The 19,059-nt window shown below is 33.3% G+C and overlaps 1 protein-coding gene across 3 annotated transcripts in view; it reads right to left on the minus strand.

Annotated features, from left to right (window-relative positions):
- The window catches only part of SATB1 (SATB homeobox 1), a 129,418-nt gene that overhangs the window by 82,634 nt on the left and 27,725 nt on the right, over window positions 1-19,059 (minus strand). For all 3 annotated transcript variants that reach the window (XM_053714218.1, XM_053714219.1, XM_053714217.1), the window contains exon 7: window positions 18,522-18,976. In XM_053714218.1, coding sequence (XP_053570193.1) covers window positions 18,522-18,976 — 455 coding nt within the window. The remainder of the gene's footprint in view (window positions 1-18,521; window positions 18,977-19,059) is intronic.

The following is a 19,059-nucleotide window of genomic DNA, read 5'->3' on the forward strand; positions in this document are numbered from 1 at the left end:
TTTCACTTTTTTGGGTTTTAAACCAAAAATCTTTTACACCATGTGATTTCCTGCCATGCATAAATGCTGTCTAGAGCAGAATTGCACTGACATGGGGGAAACAGGGTTTAAAATGGATATAAAAAACAAAAAAAGATTAGGTAGTTTGTATAATTTGTATATCCTAAACAAGAGTCCTCTGCGCCGCTGCAGAACACTGGTAGACTATGTTTTCTCTGAAAAAGGTGTTAAGACGGGGTATAAAGTTGTTTATATTTATTAATCATTAATATTCCTTTACTTTGTAAATGTTTAACTAGACCTTTAAAGAAGGGCAAAAAAACACTAAGTCAACATTTTCCCCATTGTAATTTTTGTTTTAGGTTTTTATTGAGGTTATTCAACTTATAAACAAAGGTAAGGTTATAATATAATCAGGGACATAAGGATATGTCTGTGTATTGGCGTCATAATGGTACAGAATGTTAACAATACACCCTTTAGATATTAAAGGTAAAATATAACATTTTAAGATATAAGCACAAACATTAATAAGTAAATAACCTATATAATCACTATCAAACCTTTTTACGTTTATATTTGACTATTTCCCGTTTTGACAGACAGTCACTCTTGGACCATGAATATTTAGAATGTGAGAAAATAGGGAATGGTATTGTTGAAATCAAGGAGTTAATGTGTATATTTAAAGAGATAGAAGCAAGTTATTATATTTTTTACTAGTAATGGTTTATATGAACCTTGGATTAAAGCATGCTTCTATGATAAGATATTAATTTCTCATGTTAATTTGAGGAAGTGTATTGAATGATGCATTGTCCTATGTTCACAGAGTGAACCAATAAAGGGGGGGGGGGGCAGCTATAATATTAGTACAGGTATAGGCATAGTGAGAGTACAAATTATGTAAAGTGACAGCTGCAAATTTGAGGAAGAAATGGGAAAATTATTATATACTCAGCAAGTTACCAATTCAACACATTTCAGAAAACTAAACTGTATTACTCACAAAACCACATCTGTATCAAAATAAAGCAAGTAAATTATGGCCATAATTAACAAAAGTGATTAAATTAGAAAGAATGAGGTGACAGTGCAGTAATTAGGTCATATTATTCACTGTGGGACCTGGTACTTTACTTTGGGCTAGATTACAAGTAGTGCACAAAATGTTACTTTCGCTCACGCGCTGAGTATGCTAAAAGGAAACATTTAGGGCCAGATTTCAACTGGAGCACTAATTAATGCTCCCGCTTGAGCGTTGATTACACTACAAGTAATCTTTTTGCACTTGTCATGTTTATGCTCATATTATAAGATGAAACTAAACTGTTTTTGCTTGAGTGATAACCCGAGTGCAAAAAGCCGAACTTAAAATATCATGTGCGCATTCACATATTACCCTAGGGAAGTCAACGGAGCAATAAAAGTGTGAAAAAACACCCCACTCTTGTGCAAATCCGATCGCATATTCTCATGTGCGCTAATATGACATGAAAATAGGAATATTTCAAATTCCAATGCGCTTCACATAACAGAATATGTTCTATTTATTCATAAATAAATATTTAAATATATATGATTCTTTTTGGTACAATATAAATTTATATATATATATATATACACAATTATATATACAGGTAGCCCTCAGTTTACGCCGGGGTTAGGTTCCAGAAGGAATGGTTTTAAATCGAAACCGTTGTAAATTGAAACCCAGTTTATAATATAAATCAATGGGAAGTGAGGGAGTTAGGTTCCAGGCCCCTCTCAAAATTGTCATAAGTAACACCTAGTACATTATTTTTAAAGCTTTGAAATGCAGACTTTAAATGCTCAACAGCATTATAAACCTAATAAAATAATCACACAACACAGAATATTTAATTAAACTAAGTTAAATGAACAAAAATTTGTGCTAAACAGCATTATAAACCTAATAAAATAATCACACAACACAGACTTCACTTGCATTTTTCTGCAAACAGTTCTTTCTATGCATTCCAATCTGGACTGATTTATAGACAGGAAGATCTTGTTCCTTTGAAAGCTGCTCGATAGCTCAGATCTGGTTAAACTGATTAATTTCAGCTTGCTTGGCTTTGCTGCGACACAAGCGGACAGCTCCACCTACTGGCTATTTTAATAAATGCACTGCTTCTCAATGCTTTTCAATAGCAGTCACATGACTGGAAAAAAAGGTTGTTATTCTGAAACGGTGTAAATTGAACCGTTGTAAACCGAGGGTCACCTGTATAGGTAAATTGAAACGAATTTTAACACGTTTGTTTCAAATTTCGAATGCATTTCTAATGCTTTCTTTAAATGTACTATTTTATTTGAATTTTTCTAATAATTCGATTCAAATTATGCAATATTCGTATTTGAAAATTCAAATCTATATATTTGTAATAGTATTTCTAATGCTCTCTGTAAATGTTATATTCAAATTATGCTATATTCGAAATAGAAACATTCAAATTGATATTTTTAAATCTATTATGTATCAATTTACTAAATTCCCTACCACTTGAACTATTAAACTTCTGAATAGTATTTGTTAAATCGAAATTTCGAATGTAACATTCGATTACAGAATTTTAATGGATTTTCATTCTTATTATTTGACTGTCCAAAACGAATGTCCACAGTACAATTCGTTCTACCAAGCAAATTACACTTTCATCACATTTGCCCATCCCTAATTGGAATGTGAAATATTTACAATAAATACATAGTTAAAATGTTTATTAAAATATGAAAATTGCATAAATAGGATTTTGATTTATACATACATACATATACATATATATATATATATATATATATATATATATACACACACACACACATACATACATCTTTAGACATTTATATGTATATCTAGGTTACAGCCATTTGCCTGCCTATTTTTTTTCTAACAACTGAGACCTCATATATTTGAGCCTTTATAACTTTTGTGTGCAACATATTTTTTTAAAATATTTTGTATTAGATGGTGTTATTATTAGTGTAACTATAATGTGTAATGTATTTTTGATGTGTTTCGTGCAACTTTTTAGTTTTGCAAAACAGTTAACCGGAGCCCTGAGGACGTGGTAATCATTCTAGCGTAAATCATGATTGCACTCAAGTGATCGCGTTTACTTTCAACTCGTAATACCAGCAGTAAGCCTGCGATAAAACCCTTATTGATCGCAAACGTGTGCGCTCCACTCGTAATCTTCCCCTTAAAGGGACACTCAAGTCAAAACAAAAAAAATGATTCAGAAACAGCATGCAGTTTTAAGACACTTTCCAATTTACTTCCATTATCAAATTTTGCAGTCTTTTTATATGCACACTTTCTGGGGAACAAGATCCTGCTGAGCATGTGTACAAGCTCACAGGGTATACATATACTAGTCTGTGATGGGCTGATGTCTGTTACATGATACAAGGAGGCCGGAAAATTGAAGAAAAAAAAATAATTTGTAAGAAAAAAAATCTACCTTTATTTTTATTATTATGCACTTGTTAATTTTGCAATTCTACTGCATTGAGTGGTCCTTTAAAGGGACACTCAAGTCAAAATTAAACTTTAATGATTCAGCTAGAGCATACATACTTTCCAATTTACTTACAATACAAAAAAATGTGCACAGTCTTTATATTTACACTTTTTTAGTCACCAGCTCCTACTGAGCATGTTCAAGAATTTAAAAAAAATATATATGTATATGCACTTGTGATTGGCTGATAGCTGTCACGTGATACAGGAAAAGTGTAAATAGACATAAAAAGTTAGTATGCCACAAAGTTCGATACGCGCTAACTTCAGGTCTTCGGACATCGCAACTGCATTAATCTTCTCAAAAAGACTTAAAAAACCTGTTATTGCTGGCACGCTAACCCAAGACTGTGTTAAACCAACTGTGCTAAAGCCGAAGGTAGTTATGAATATTTAGCATTCCAATGTTCTTCATGTGATATTTATTTTTAAATATGTATTTCTATAAATATCTGATTATATTTGGAAAATATCTATTTATATTTAAACCTCATTAAACATTTCTATTAATATTTATATAAAACATTTATTATCATAAACTATATATAAGAGTGTAATACTTTATTTTAATGTATCTATGTTGTGTTTTGTACAGCTTTTTTTTTTTTTTTTTTTTTTTTTAACTGTTATACTTTACGCTCGGTCATCAAACATGCGAATCCGTTCAGCGCAAGTGCGCAATCGTTTACTTTCAACTTCTAATATGTGCACCACTTGTAATCTAGCAGTTTGTGTTCACCATCTTCCTGCTCCGCATTAGTGTTCTGACTGTACTCTAACAACGCTTGGGCAAGCTCTACACAGGCCTGTCTCCATGCACAATGGGTTCCTAACTTGCAGTCCATCCTGAGGAGATCAGGATACAGGTAAAATGCCACAGCCCTGTGCAAAGCCTGAGCTCTTACTTAGCACTTCCCTTTTATGTTGCTAAGGAGACATTTATTCCATCCCCTGGGAATTCTACATACACTTTGTCCCCACAGGCTGCTGTTTTCGTACTACAGAGAATTGAGAGCAGAGCACAGTGTTGAGTGTAAACACCTGTGTAACAGCAGAATGACACTGCAGGGACCCAGTAAGAGTACACAGCATGATATGAGCGCCCACTAGTGGGTGCTGCCATCCAACCACAATTCACCTCTAGAAATGCATATGATAATTGATAATAGGATGCCCACTACAATTGCAGTAAAATAGTGGATGCAGGGCAGTATGGTGGCAGATTAAGTGCTCACAAATCCAGAAGCAAGGCTAAATAAGGTTTGTCATGCCTTTTATTATTTGAATATTCAAGTATAAATACATCGAAGTTGATCCTCATTCACCTAATTGTATGTATAACTGTAGATTTTAAAATTCACTATTTAATGTTTGTGGGTGTTGTATGAAAACACCTACAACCTTAATATCAGACTCTTATGTCCATGGACATTATTGGAATTGAAATGCTAACATTGGGGACATTTGTCTACAACATCAAGGACTTAAAGGGTTAAAAGCAGATTAAGAACAGCATTGGTGATTCTGACCTACAGTTACCAGCTTGTTTCAGTTCAGAGGTGACAAGACAAGTTTGGGGAAAAAAAAACCAGTTGGAAATCTGAGCAAACTCTGTATAAAAACAATGCCTCAAAAGAAGAAAGGATTCACAAACAAATTTTACAACCCTTACAAACATTTAGCATTTCAGCACAGGTGGTGTCAAACTACAAGGCTCTGATTATATCTCTGTTCCTACCACCAATAGCCTAAGGAAGTGACGTTCTACCCCCACTGATCTAAGGATGACATCTCGTCTCTGACTGATGAATTTACAGCTGAGTGTGGGTTGGGCCGTGTGAGAGAATGAATGACTATATAAGTTAGTTGCCATTGTATGTAAGGCTAAACTCTCTCCTCACTCACCTCTTTCCTTCCATCTCTCTCCCCTTTCCTTCCTTTACATTAGTTAGTAACTTGTTTCTATGTAATAACTTATTTTCTGTCTAATAAAAGAAATAATTTCATCAAGCAGCGTCCTGATTTCCTAAGATAAAGGTAATATTAGTGAGGAAACAGTAACTAAAAAGTAAGCAGATTCTTCAGTGGGCATCAGACTTTCTTTTATGTAATTTTACAAGAGTATTTCTGGATTGCACACAACTTCAAAGTCTCCACAAAATGCAAAGACAGGCAGGACTTATATACTGTATACACATACATATATATATACACTAGCAAGAAGACTGATATTTCATTTTCACAGAGATAACAAAAGTATAACATTTTAAAGGGACAGTCTACCATAGAATTGTTATTGTTTTAAAAGATAGATAGTCCCTTTATTACCTATTCCCCAGTTTTGCATAACCAACACAGTTATATTAATATACTTTTTACCTCTGTGATTACCTTGTATCTAGGAACCTTCTTCCAGCCCCCTGATCACATGACTGTGACTATTTATTATCTATTGTCTTAAATTTAGCATTGTTTTGTGCTAGATCTTAAATAACCCTCTGTGCCTGAACAGTGTTATCTATATGGCCCACATGTACTTTCTGTCTCTTTGTGTTGAAAAGAGATTTAAAAAGCCTGTGATAAGAGGCAGCCCTCAAAGGCTTAGAAATTAGCATATGAGCCTACCTATGTTTAGTTTAAACTAAGAATACCAAGAGAAGAAAGCAAATTTGATGATAAAAGTAAATTGGAAAGTTGATTATAATTAAAAGTCCTATATGAATAATGAAAGTTTCATTTATACTAGACTGTCCCTTTTATCTTAAAAAGAAGCCAGAACGTCCAACATTCTTACACATTCTATTAAAAATTAAATTCAAATAAATAAATAAAATAAACAGCTAAGTATTTAATTTGCCAGAAAATCATCTGATTTGAATGTTTTTGGACTGCTTTTGTCTGTAGGATTACATTGTGTAAACTTGGAGCTCTCATATATATAGCAAGGCCTTAATTATTAAAAAAATGTAAAGTTAATTTTCAATGATAAAACATACCTTTTATTAAATGAAGCATTAAAACAGAGATTCAACTTACACTTAAAGGGATAGGAAATTCAAAATTAAACTGGCATGATTCAGAGTGTTTTTTAAAATTTGCTTCTATTTTCAAATGTACTTTGTTCTTTTGATAACCATTGTTGAAAATAATATGGAAGTAAAAAAGAAAGGATTTTTAGGATGGCAGGCTGAACCTGCACAAAGAGAACACAATGAATATTTGCATGCAAATTCAGTTAAAGGGACATTCCAGTCAAAACTGGAATCCACATGGATGCATTTCAGTTTTCAATAGAAGCATTTTGTAATATACATGTATTAGCAAAAATGCTTCTAATAAAAGCTATAGCCGTTTCAAAAGTGTATTTAAGTATGCACTGTGCACTAGCATTTTAAGCACAGCAATTTCTCAGAGCCTTAGGTGCTTGTACCATCTGGTTTGTTAATTGCCGACATGATACAAGCCCCACTGGTGTTCTGAACATCTGCAGTGTTTAAAATGCTTGTGCACTGAAAATATCTAGCTATACTTCACATGCACGTGCAGAGAAAAATGTCAACACTAAAACACTGATTACTTTTACTAGAAGCATTTTTGCTAATACATGTATTTTGCTAATATGTTTTTATTCAAAGATGTAATTAATCTGTGTGCATTTAAATTTTGACCGGAATGTCCCTTTAATACAGTGCTGCCTCTGTCTGTGTGCATGCTTCTCTTTCTCTCCCTTTAAATAAAGTCAACAGGTAGCCATAGCAAGGGGTGTGTGGACAAACATTGGTGGCTTAGCTTCTTTCCTTCTCACTGAACTCCTTTTTTTACTAATTGCACAGAATAGACACAACAGAAAAACTTCAAGATATTAAACTGAGACTATTTAGCACTTTTCTACCCCCACCCCATGCTCTAAAGTATCCTTCCTTGTGTGTGTCTGTGAAGCAATGACATGATACCCAAAAACAGAGGCAACTCTTCATTGCCCTTGCTATAACAACACAGAGTGACACATGGATTCTTGAATGAAAGAAAGAGTGCTGCCCTTCAAAGTGGTGCTTGCAATATCCTCTAAGATGCAGGAGATCACCATTTGTATGGCAACTACCTACACCACCAGAGAACTGTTGGTGAGCTCATATGAAATATATTGCCTCCCTGGTACCACCTAGAGGAAAAAAAGTTTCAAAAGTGAGGTCATGTGTCTCCAAACAAACACAGACACTTTAAAAGACTTTACATAAGTTTAATATGTAACTAAAGGTAAGTTACTTTAAAACAGTTCCTCTATGTGTCCTTCAAAAGTACTGTATTCTGTGCAGTTACCTGCACACAAACACACAATCCTTGTTATACCCAAGCAATTTGCAGACCTTATTTTACAGGAATACTGTATAGCATAAGTAACTTTTTTCCCTCTTCTTTGAAACATTAAAAGGGATAGCAAAAACAAAATGAAACTTTCTTAATTCAGAAAGAACATGCAATCTTAAATAACATTTCAATTTACTTCTATTATTTCATTTGATTCATTCTCTTCATATCCTTTGATGAAAAACCTACATAAGTAGGCTTGGAAGCAGTAATGTACTGCTGGGATGTGCGCTGATACCTCTTTGTTTGTGTAATTACTGGGTCATATTGGCAGCACTCCCAGATGTGGATTTAAACTTTTTGTAAGGTGTGCTAAAAAAACAAATTTTGTATTTGTATATATATATATATATATATATATATATATATATATATATATATATATATATATATATATATATATATATATATATATATATATATATATATATATATATATATATATACACACACACATACATACATATAAAAAAAATAAAAAAATGTATATTAAGATGAATGTAAAGTACACTCCCTCACTAGTACAGAATATAGGTTGATGATGATAATAAAAATAATAATAATTATTCTTATTAATTATTCTTATTATTATGACTAAGAACCAAATAAATAAATGGCTCCTCTTCCTTTTTAGAAACCTACAATTAGTTTCCTGTTAACTACCGGTACTACTTTTACTCACATATTCTTCATACTCATTTAATAAAATAATAATACTAAATAAAAAAGAATACAATTAACATATATATTATATATTATACATTATTGCAGTCTAGTGAATATGATTATTCAAAAGGCCACTAATTAATCAACATATGACAATAACGTTTGGATAATTCAATGGTTCACCTGCTTGACAATTAATTGTGGTATTAACAATGCAGCTGTGCAAATAAAAGATTCCCTCATAAAACACTGTGTGCACCAATCAACACCTTTAAATATGGTTTAGAAGTACAGTATAAATGAGACCCTGTATAGAAGATGTCACCTGTCCAGCCTTCATATTACTATACAGTAAAGCAGAACTGATCAGTGTTAGACAACTTCAACCAAGGTAAAAAACAAAAAAAAATTAAAAAAAGTAACGTCTCATCATAAACAGAAACTATTCTTTAATAGAGAGGATTCAAAATGAAGAGCTACACTGTCCAGGTGAAATTAATATCAGACTCCACCTATACATTTGGGTCATTGCCAGGGAAGTTGGAAGCAAACACACATTTGTCTCTTTACAAACTCAAGAAGAGTTGTGATGACGGTGTAATAGTATCTTTTTTTACCTTTTATTCAGTAATGATAGAGTTGCTCTGCTTATTCCTAAATTATACTACAAAGAACTACATGGATCACAGCAGCAATTAAGTAGTTACACTTAAGTAGCAGAGCTTATCTCACCACATAATTTACACAACCTTAAAATCACGCTAAGACTTCACGATTGTCCATTACCTGCATTAAATCTTGAGAAGGTACTTTCAGTTAGGTTCTATTTTTTTTCTCAATCTAAACAAAAAACACAGACACTAAAAACAACTTGTAATGTGCAAGTACTCTTTAATTTGTTATAAAAATCATAGGTTTTGAATATACGCATTCCTTTTCTCAATAGTAATTATGTGCCATTTAGATTTCATGCTCAATTCAAACATTTGAAGATTCTATATTTAAAGCAGTTTAACCACCATAGTATGCTCAATACAGCCATTTTAAGAGTTTACTTTTAAATGCATTTTAAACAACTAATTTTCTCCGAAAAAAGTATTTGTCCGTTTTATTTCTAATCTATTTTAATTGTCCCTTTAGTTTTTTTTTCCCCATCTGTATTCAGCGACTGGAATTCTTAAGGAGGCAGAAAAAAAGAAATAATGAGTTCTTTCTTCCCGTCTTTGTATTACGTGTGAGGTCTACACTTAAATTTTCCAGATTTTAAATCTTTTTTTTTTAACAAAACAAAAATATGCTTCTATTTACTGGCCTCAAGGGGGGAAATTGATCCCTGTTTTGTAATAGATTTTAAAAGGGACAGTTAAAAGGAACAATGTATAAAAATACAAAGGGACGAAGCACCACACAGTGGATCTAAGTGTATATCTAAAAGTATACAAATAATACAATTTATTCAGCCAAATTTGCACTCACAATGTACACCCTTGTTTATAGCAAAGTTCCACTATTTCATTATATAAAAACACAAATAATCTTCAACCACACATGCCAACAAAGGTGCACGGGCAACTTCCCACAAAATACCACACCTTTATAATAAAATTAGTATGATGAGTATGAGTATACTGTGAGGTGCCTCTTCTTTTTGGGATAACTATCTGTTTCTGCTTTTAGATCTTTTCCGCAAATCTCAATTTTATTATTCTTATTATCATTTATTTATAAATCGCCAGCAGATTACGCAGCGCTATACAAAGAATAAAAACATTACAGGGATACAGTAATACACAAACAAGTACAGTAGGGTAAATAACAAAAATAAAATTTTTGCCTAGACTCTCTGCTTTACTACAAGCACCAGTTCCACACAAAGCCAATGATGACAATCTCCATTTAGCAGGTTTATTTATGCATCATTAAAGTCATTTCACCATGTATCATGATTCACATGGGAGTTTCCCAAGTATATCAAAAATACTTTCATATCTATAGACAGTTTATTGGAAATAAGATCTGAAAAATGAGGTCATAATTGTGGTGCATAATATATCAATACAGATTTACATATTGTTTTTTCCAATTAAGAACCCTTCATCAATAGTGGGGGTCTTAACATTTAGAGTTTTACCAGACGATCACAATATAACGTTTAGACATGATGATTTATACCTTCCATAATGTCCTATGCCCTCATTAAAGACAGGAAGGCAACACCATAGGGTAGAGGTATAATGAATTTGTATTCAGATCCATTAAGTTATGGTTACAAAAAAGGAGAAAACAAAACTACATAAGAAAGGTATATTATATAACCCTATTCTACCTGCTGTCTAATTTTGACTTTTATTTCTATTGTTTTTAATTAAGATACTTAGAACTTTGTCAATCCATAATGCGCACCGGTGGTTCTCAGAGTTCTCCTCTGGGACCGCCATCTAAACTGTGTTTTTTTGATTAAGTAATATATTTAGACGTATACACTTAATTTTCATATAAATAGGATATTTACTGTGAGCTTAATGGTCTGGCATCATGCCTTGAAAAGACTGGCAATCAGCAAACAGGAGAAAAGGTCTGAATGGCAGATGCAAGAAGGGAATAGGTAAATATGAGCAGAGCAAACTGTGGCTGGAAACTGAAACACAAAAAGATTAAGATCACACTTAGGGTTAGTTTATCTTCACAAGATGTATTCTTTGGGGCTGTACTCCTACTAGACTCCAACAACGTGAGCACTGCAGTTTCTTATATGCAGCTGCTGTATAGTAAGACTGCATCCCTATTTTACTCTTAAATATTAGTTCTTTACATCTTTACTAAAATGTTTGAATCATTTAACAATTCTATGCATGTTGCTATGGATCATGTAATATTTCTTAATGAACATTTATTTCTTGTGAGAAAATTTTATGGCTGTGAGGCAATGTCACTAGTAGCACCAAATATGGTTGAAATCAGAAAATGTACCCAATTTTTAGACCAAAAAAAAAAAAAAAAGAAACCAACACTTGACCAAATAAATGTGAAGGCTACATTCATGCAATAAAACACAGCAACTATTATTGTATTAGAGTATGTTTGCATACATGAAAAAGGTGGTTCTAAAATTTAAAATGACCCGGAACAGTGATCCCAATATACCTAGAATATAATTTCATAAAAAAGTTATGAAAATGCTCAAATAGCAGGACAAGCAGCACCAGATATAGACATTTCCAAAATAAAATTTGCTAAAATACGTTAATTTCTATGCTAAATGTTAAGGTATAAACATGTATCATGCATTTTGAAAGACAACAACGTATAAACAAAGAAGCCATACTTTCAAATCACAATAGTAAGATATTTCTCTGTCATTCAGAAATATAATCCGTATTATTTGGTACATAGGAAGTAATACAGCAGTGGATTATGTCTGGTTCCTGTACCAAGAAAACAGTAAAATGTTCATTGTTTCCGCTCTCTTTTAATGATGTAGACCTTATACAAATTTGAATTTCCATTTATGCCTTATAAGGAAACAAAAAATCGAGTACCTTTTGGTAGTGGTTTATATTAACAATGGAGGCTAAAAGTACAAGTAAGTAGGTAAGAAAAATATAAAATATACAGGGGAGTGAGGGAATGTACCAAACCACATATACAGCCACCGCCTGTTTGGCCAGTACTACAAGAGAACAGAATGTGTTCTTTAAAAACTAAAACATTACAAATTTGGGCTAATTCATGGAGCCCATAAAATATAAAATTTGGAAATAAATCCTGGTTGGAGATGAGTCAGAAAACTTTTTGAGCAAGTCCTCCCACAAGCAATGAGTTAAAAGGACATATCATTCTAGAAAGACAAGTAAACATTGCACACACAACTAATTCAAACAATGCATACCTTCAGATTTTTTATAATTACATACAAAAACTAGATGTATTTTTATCACCTCCATACATTACCCTCCACCCTTTGAAGTGACTGATATGGGCAAAATAAAGTAAAAGCACAAAGCTATACATTTACCCTGCTGTGCTATGTATTGAGCATTGTTGTGATGTTTATGAGATTAAATCAAAAAGCAAATGTACCATGCAATGTTCCCAGGGTCAGGAAAAGGCTAATTGGTGATGGTTACTCTGCCCTTGCTTGTCTCTTTTTGGCCAGGCATAACACCACCTGTGGCTTAGTGTGGGTGCCTAACACACAATATGGAACTATAAGCTTGCACTTTACTACGGTCATCACATAATGCTAGTTTCAAACAAAGAAGTGCATGGAAGCATACATTTGGAACATTTGGTGAAATGACAGTATCCCTGTATAGTTCTATTTTTCTGCTATACAGCTCTATACAGTACGATCTATAATATTATGCTTATAAAATGTGTTTAGTGTTTAATGTCTCTTTAAATCTATACTTGCTAACACAATTTCAATTAAATTTGGTCAAATTTTGGTCAAAATGAAACTTTCATGATTCAGATAGAGCATGCAATTTTAAACAACTTTCCAATTTACTTCCATTAGCAAAATGTACACGTTCTTTTTATATTTACAGTTTTTGCGTTATCAGCTCCTACTAAGCATTTATGATTGGCTGATGGCTGTCACATGATACAGGAGGAGTGAACATAGACATAACTTTGAAATTTGTCAGAAAAAAAATATACTACTTATTTAAAGTTCCGACCATGGGGTAGATTTAACAAGCAGCGTATGCTGCAATCTACCCCCGTAGTTTCCAGAACGCTGGAAACAGGAGTTAAAAAGCAGCAGCATTTCACTAGAAATGCTTGTGCAATGGTTAATGCCGACAGTGTATGCTGTAGGCATTTATCAATGTGCGGCGGACATGATCCGCCCGCACAATGATAATTCGGCACCTAAGTGCTGTTGCATTGTCTTCTTATCATGCATTTGCCGATTATGCAAATCTACTGTATTTACTGGTCCTTTAATGAAGAAGAGAACAGGTTACATGTTTCCCATACAGCAATAAAATATTGCTAGCCAAGGCTATAGCCAACTACTACACCAATCTTCATTTTCACAGGGAAATAGATCTAATGGGGTAGAGTTTCCCTGAAAATGTATCTTAATACCCGCAATGTGCAGGGAAATTTTTGAGATAGACTGGATCAACAAAGTTTATTTTAATACACAAAATAATTGTGATCTTTTAGCAAATGCTATTGCTTAGGGATTAAAAATGATATAAAGCAAAATGTGAATAATTAGCAGATAATATACAAAAAATAAACATAAAGAAGCAATTTTTCATACATTTTATACTCTGTAGCTGGTATAACAAGTTAATGGAGATACATTAAGAAAAAAACAATTTTACTGTACACTGTCCCTTTAAACTCTGGCATTAAAGCAAGGATCAACAAACCATAGGAGCAAGAGAAACAAGGCCCTAACTCTTTGGAGTATCCTATCTATATCTACATACAAACAGACTCCCCTGACTCATACAAAATGTGTGTGTCAAACAGGCTCCTAAATTTTAATAAGTTTGCAGACCCATAAATTAACATAACCTCTGCTATTTCAATAACCCTTTAAATGAGGGAATGCAAGTAAATGCATCACCTATGTATCCCTTTAAATGACCATAGGAATAATTAGTCCAACATTATATGAATTCCTCCCTCACCCACAATGAGGAATTGGGTTTAGAGCAAACCATTTGCTAAGAGAAAGGAATCAGGTGAGCACAAGCACAGTAATGACAGTGTAAGAAAATACATTCATGAAAAGTAAAACATCTTCAAAATATTAAAATTCCGTTAATACCAAAACTTCCCTTACGTAATTAAACAGCGTCTTCTAATGGGGTCCTTTTAAGAAACAAATGAGTTTTTATGACATTCTTCACAATTTAAATCAACTCTCTTTATGTATTATGCATTTTCTTTACTAGCCTTGCAGCAGCTTGCCAGCTGTCAACATCTCAGGGCATAGTTAACATTTGTCCTTCTATGGTATATGCCTATACCATTGCACTCCCACAGATGGTAAATACTGGATAACTCTGCAGAAGTGAAACTCGGGGAGGGGGGGGGGGGCTTTCCATTGGCAATCATCATTATTGCATTTATGTCGTTTCCCAAAACATTCGCCTTTTTTTAAAATCATTTTAATAATAACAAATTATGGTAACATTAAAATATCAGTGCAGTCAAATGTATTAAATCACAAGTTCCTATTACAACTTGAGACTAAAATGTATTATTGCATGCACAATATAAACCCATTGATATTTATACATTTATGCACAAATTGTTCAGGAAACAGAAATCCTCAGGTTTTTTTAAAGAAAGAAAGCTAGAAATTAAAATATACACACAAATGCAACTATGGGGAAAAAAGAAAAAAAAACAGATATTTCCTAAAATAATTATTCCATATTATTAATATTAATTATTTTTTATTTATAAAGCGCCTACAAATTCTGCAGCGCTGTCCATGGCTACAAAAGATAAAAGTACAACCAGGATACAATATTTTTAAGACACAGGACAAAATGTATCAAACAAACACAGAAGGAGTTGAGGGCCCTATTCCCATGGGAACCAATAATCTAGAAGGGTAGGAGGGTGATAAACAGGAGGTTGGGACTGCAAAGGTGAGAATGATATTAGGGCGGAGTTAAATGAGGGCAACTGTTAGGCAAGTGGAATTAATTTGTTACTGAGTTGGGCGATAGGCTTCCTTGAACAAAAAATGTCTTTAGGGAGTGTTTAAAAGGAGGACAGATTAGGGGAAAGTCTGACAGCGCAAGGAAATGCATTCCAGAAGGTTGGTGCCACCCGAGAAAAGTCCTGCAGTCTAGCATGGGAGGAGGTGATGGTAGAAGATGCAAGGAGCAGGTCATTGTTGGATTTTAGGGGGGCGTGCTGGAGTATATTTGTTGATTAGTGCGGACAGGTATGGGGGGCAGCGTTGGTAAGGGCTTTGTAGGTCATGGTTAGAATTATGAATTTAATTCTGCTGTGAATGGGGAGCTAGTGAATTGACTCGCAGAGAGATGCAGCAGATACAGAGCATCTGGAAAGATGGATTAGCCTGACAGAGACATTTAGGATGGATTGAAAGGGGGAAGAGGCAGGAGAGAGGAAGGCCAGTTAGTAGGTCATTACAATAGTCAAGTCAGAAAAGGGAGTGGATTAGCTGCTTAGTGGTGTCAGTGCTCAGAAACAGATGAAATTTGGAGATATTGCATTGTGGTTGTGGCAGGATGAAGAGAGCAATTGGATGTGTGGTATGAAGGAGAGATTGGAGTCAAGTGTAACCTTGAGGCAGTGAATTCGGGGTGATGGGGAGATAGTGGTGCCACCAATAGTGATAGAAAAGTAAGGTACATCACTACAATGTAGCCCAAAGAAGATAATCTGTTTTCAACTAATGACATTTTTAAACTTTACATACTTTTAATGAGATAATTCAAATGATCAAATTGAATGCTATTAATTATTATTGCAAATTTAAAAAAAAAATAGATTAAAAAACAAAGAAAATACAGTTGTGACTCCAACGAATACTGGGATTTGTCAAGCTGAATTTCATGTTTTAGAAATAAATAAATAAAAAAAAAATACTATAGCTCCTAAAGCAGAAAATGTTTGCACCCAGATTATTGGGGTGGAAAGTCAAGGCCTGTGCTCTAATATTGTTTGTACTATATAATAAAAATAACAATGTTTGCTAAAAGGGATTTGTATTAAAACTATTGTATTATAACTATTGTTATTCTTTGTTTGTTTACTCTACCTGGGGTCTTGTGAACATTAATTGTACTATGTTTCTTTTTAAACTGCAAATAAAAATAATAAAACAAAAATGTTTGCTAAAAGGGATAAGGAATAAGTAATGCAGCATTTTACAAGGATAGTTTTCAACATACTGTCTATGTTAAAATGCACTGGAAATCTTTGCATTCTTAATTTCTTACAATTCTTTACAAAGGATATGCTGCAGTATCCTGTGAGAAATCACACAATAATGTGGCACAGAGCCCAATACTCCACACAGAGTGTGGATTTGAGATTCATAGTATGATGACTAGCAACCATTTCATTTTAAACAATTTGTACAATCTGATGTCTACAGCATTCTTTATAAGCAGGGAGAGTATGTTTGAAGTTTGGCAAGACACTTTTAGGTGGCACTTGGAAGCCAGCCATTTTTTTCTGGTTTCTGAGATTTGTCAAACCCTGTTTTTGGATAAATTTATACCCTAAAACTAGTAATAGAAGCATGTTATGGGAGGTATATTTATGCTTTTTGTAGCTGCTTTAAAGGGACACTAAACCCAAATGTTTTCTTTCATGATTCAGATAGAGAATACAATTTTAAACAACATTTCAATGTACATCTGTTATCTAATTTGCTTCATTCTTTAGATATTCTTTCTTGAAGAAATTGCAATGCACATGGGTGAGCCAATCACACGAGGCATCTATGTGCAGCAAACAATCAGCAGCTACTGAGCCTATCTAGATATGCTTTTTAGCAAAGTATATCAAGAGACTGAAGCAAATTAGATAAAATAAGTAAATTAAAAAGTTGTTTAAAATTGCATTTTCTTTCTAAACTATGAAAGAAAAAAAATGTGGGTTTCATGTCCCTTTAAAGGAACACACACACACATATATATATATATATATATATATATATATATATATATATATATATATATATATATATATATATATATATATATATATATATATATATTTGTATATGCATCAGAACACAATGTTGTTAGAAGTCCAGGGACACACCCCTTGAAATGTTTTTGAGTGATGTTCATATAATCTCCTTTGCTGTGGCTAAATTAAGATACACATATCTAGCAATCATTGTACAGCATGCCAAAGGGTCAGGATCTAAATTTCATGGAATGTACAAAAAACTCTGGGGCTGTGACAAAAATGATAGCTTTAAAATTTAAAATAATAAAGATCAGTTAAAATATATAATGGAAAAATGTGATAAAACCTTTTATGGAGAATTTATATTTTGATTTAAATTTGTAGTAGCTGGAAATACCTTGAACTGGTGCATATAACATATACAAATGGGGGAATTTATTACTTTGATACATATATTTTGAATTAAACTAAGAATGTTTATTGTATTTCAAAATATAAAGTATAAATAAACTAAAATAGCTCTCTTTGTCAAATGATTGTTAGAGGTGTTGAACAGAACGTTTGCTAATAATTACAGTTGTAAATGAATGTACATCAAGTAACTAAAATGTTAGAGCAATAATTAAAAGCCGTTTTAACCATTTCAATCTGAATGAAAAGAATGAAAAAAAAAAAAGGATTAGTATTTCCAATATAAAGTAAAAATAATACACAAGATTTGAAGAGGATTTGTCTGGCTCCTGAGAGAGACTCAGACATAATAAACAAAAGTCAGTAAACAATAATTTAGCAAATCAAAAAACACATGGGTTTGCAGGTAAACAGTAGGATGTGAACAAAGCTGGCTCAAACACTGTGCCATTCACAAATATTATGTACATAGTGCAATAAGATATTGTTCCACTGTATATTCTGTTTGTGATACATTTTTAAAATGTGTGTTTTATGTATGCATCCAAAATATTCAACACTTTAAAATATCTATATATGAAGGGTTAATATTTTGATTGGTAAAATATGTGTTGCTAAAGAGACCTACATATATTTAGAAGCTAATTTAGAATGCCACATAAATCTCCCTAAACTCTCCCAATACTAACCATGTCATCGATTGACTTTAAATGCAAAATTTGTTTCAAGACAAGTGGTCAACAGAGGTATGGTGAGATGGTGAATCTATAACATTTTTATAAAAATGATATAAAGTAGTCCACAGGTGCCGTACCCCCACCCCTCACAAAGAACACATACATAAAAAGAATTCAGATGCCTAGGCATTTGTCCTTACCTGAGTTCTGTTGAAAGCCACACGTGCAAATACTGCTTGTGAGATTCCTGCTCGTTTCAATTCATCACGGACCCACTGGTAGATATCGGAAGACACCTCTGTGTTAGGTGAAACCTGTTGTTCCAAAGGCTTGTTGATCGATCTACTGACAGGAGGAGGATGGTTCAAGTATTGTTGGTTTAAGGACTGCTGGGCTAATAGTCTGTTCACTGCGTATTGCTGGTTCAGTAACTGAGCCATTACCAGCTGCTGATTTACTAGCTGAGGGCTAATGGGAGTTGATACAAGACCTGGGTGCAGGTTTGGAAGTGGTGTCCGCACAGATGGTTGGCTGTTGTGAGAAAGTTGTACAGGGGATGAAGGTTTTTCAGGAGTGTTGCCTGGAACAGGCTGTTGAACAAAGTTCACATGATTGCTGCCTTGTTGAGATAATTCAGATAGATCTTCCATGTCCACTAAGTTAAAAAAAAAAATCACAAATGAATTAACATGGCTGTTGAATATATACAAGATGACCAAATACTTTCATTTTCAGGTT

The sequence above is a fragment of the Bombina bombina genome, chromosome 5 (assembly GCF_027579735.1).
Source record: "Bombina bombina isolate aBomBom1 chromosome 5, aBomBom1.pri, whole genome shotgun sequence".
Lineage (NCBI taxonomy): Eukaryota > Metazoa > Chordata > Amphibia > Anura > Bombinatoridae > Bombina > Bombina bombina.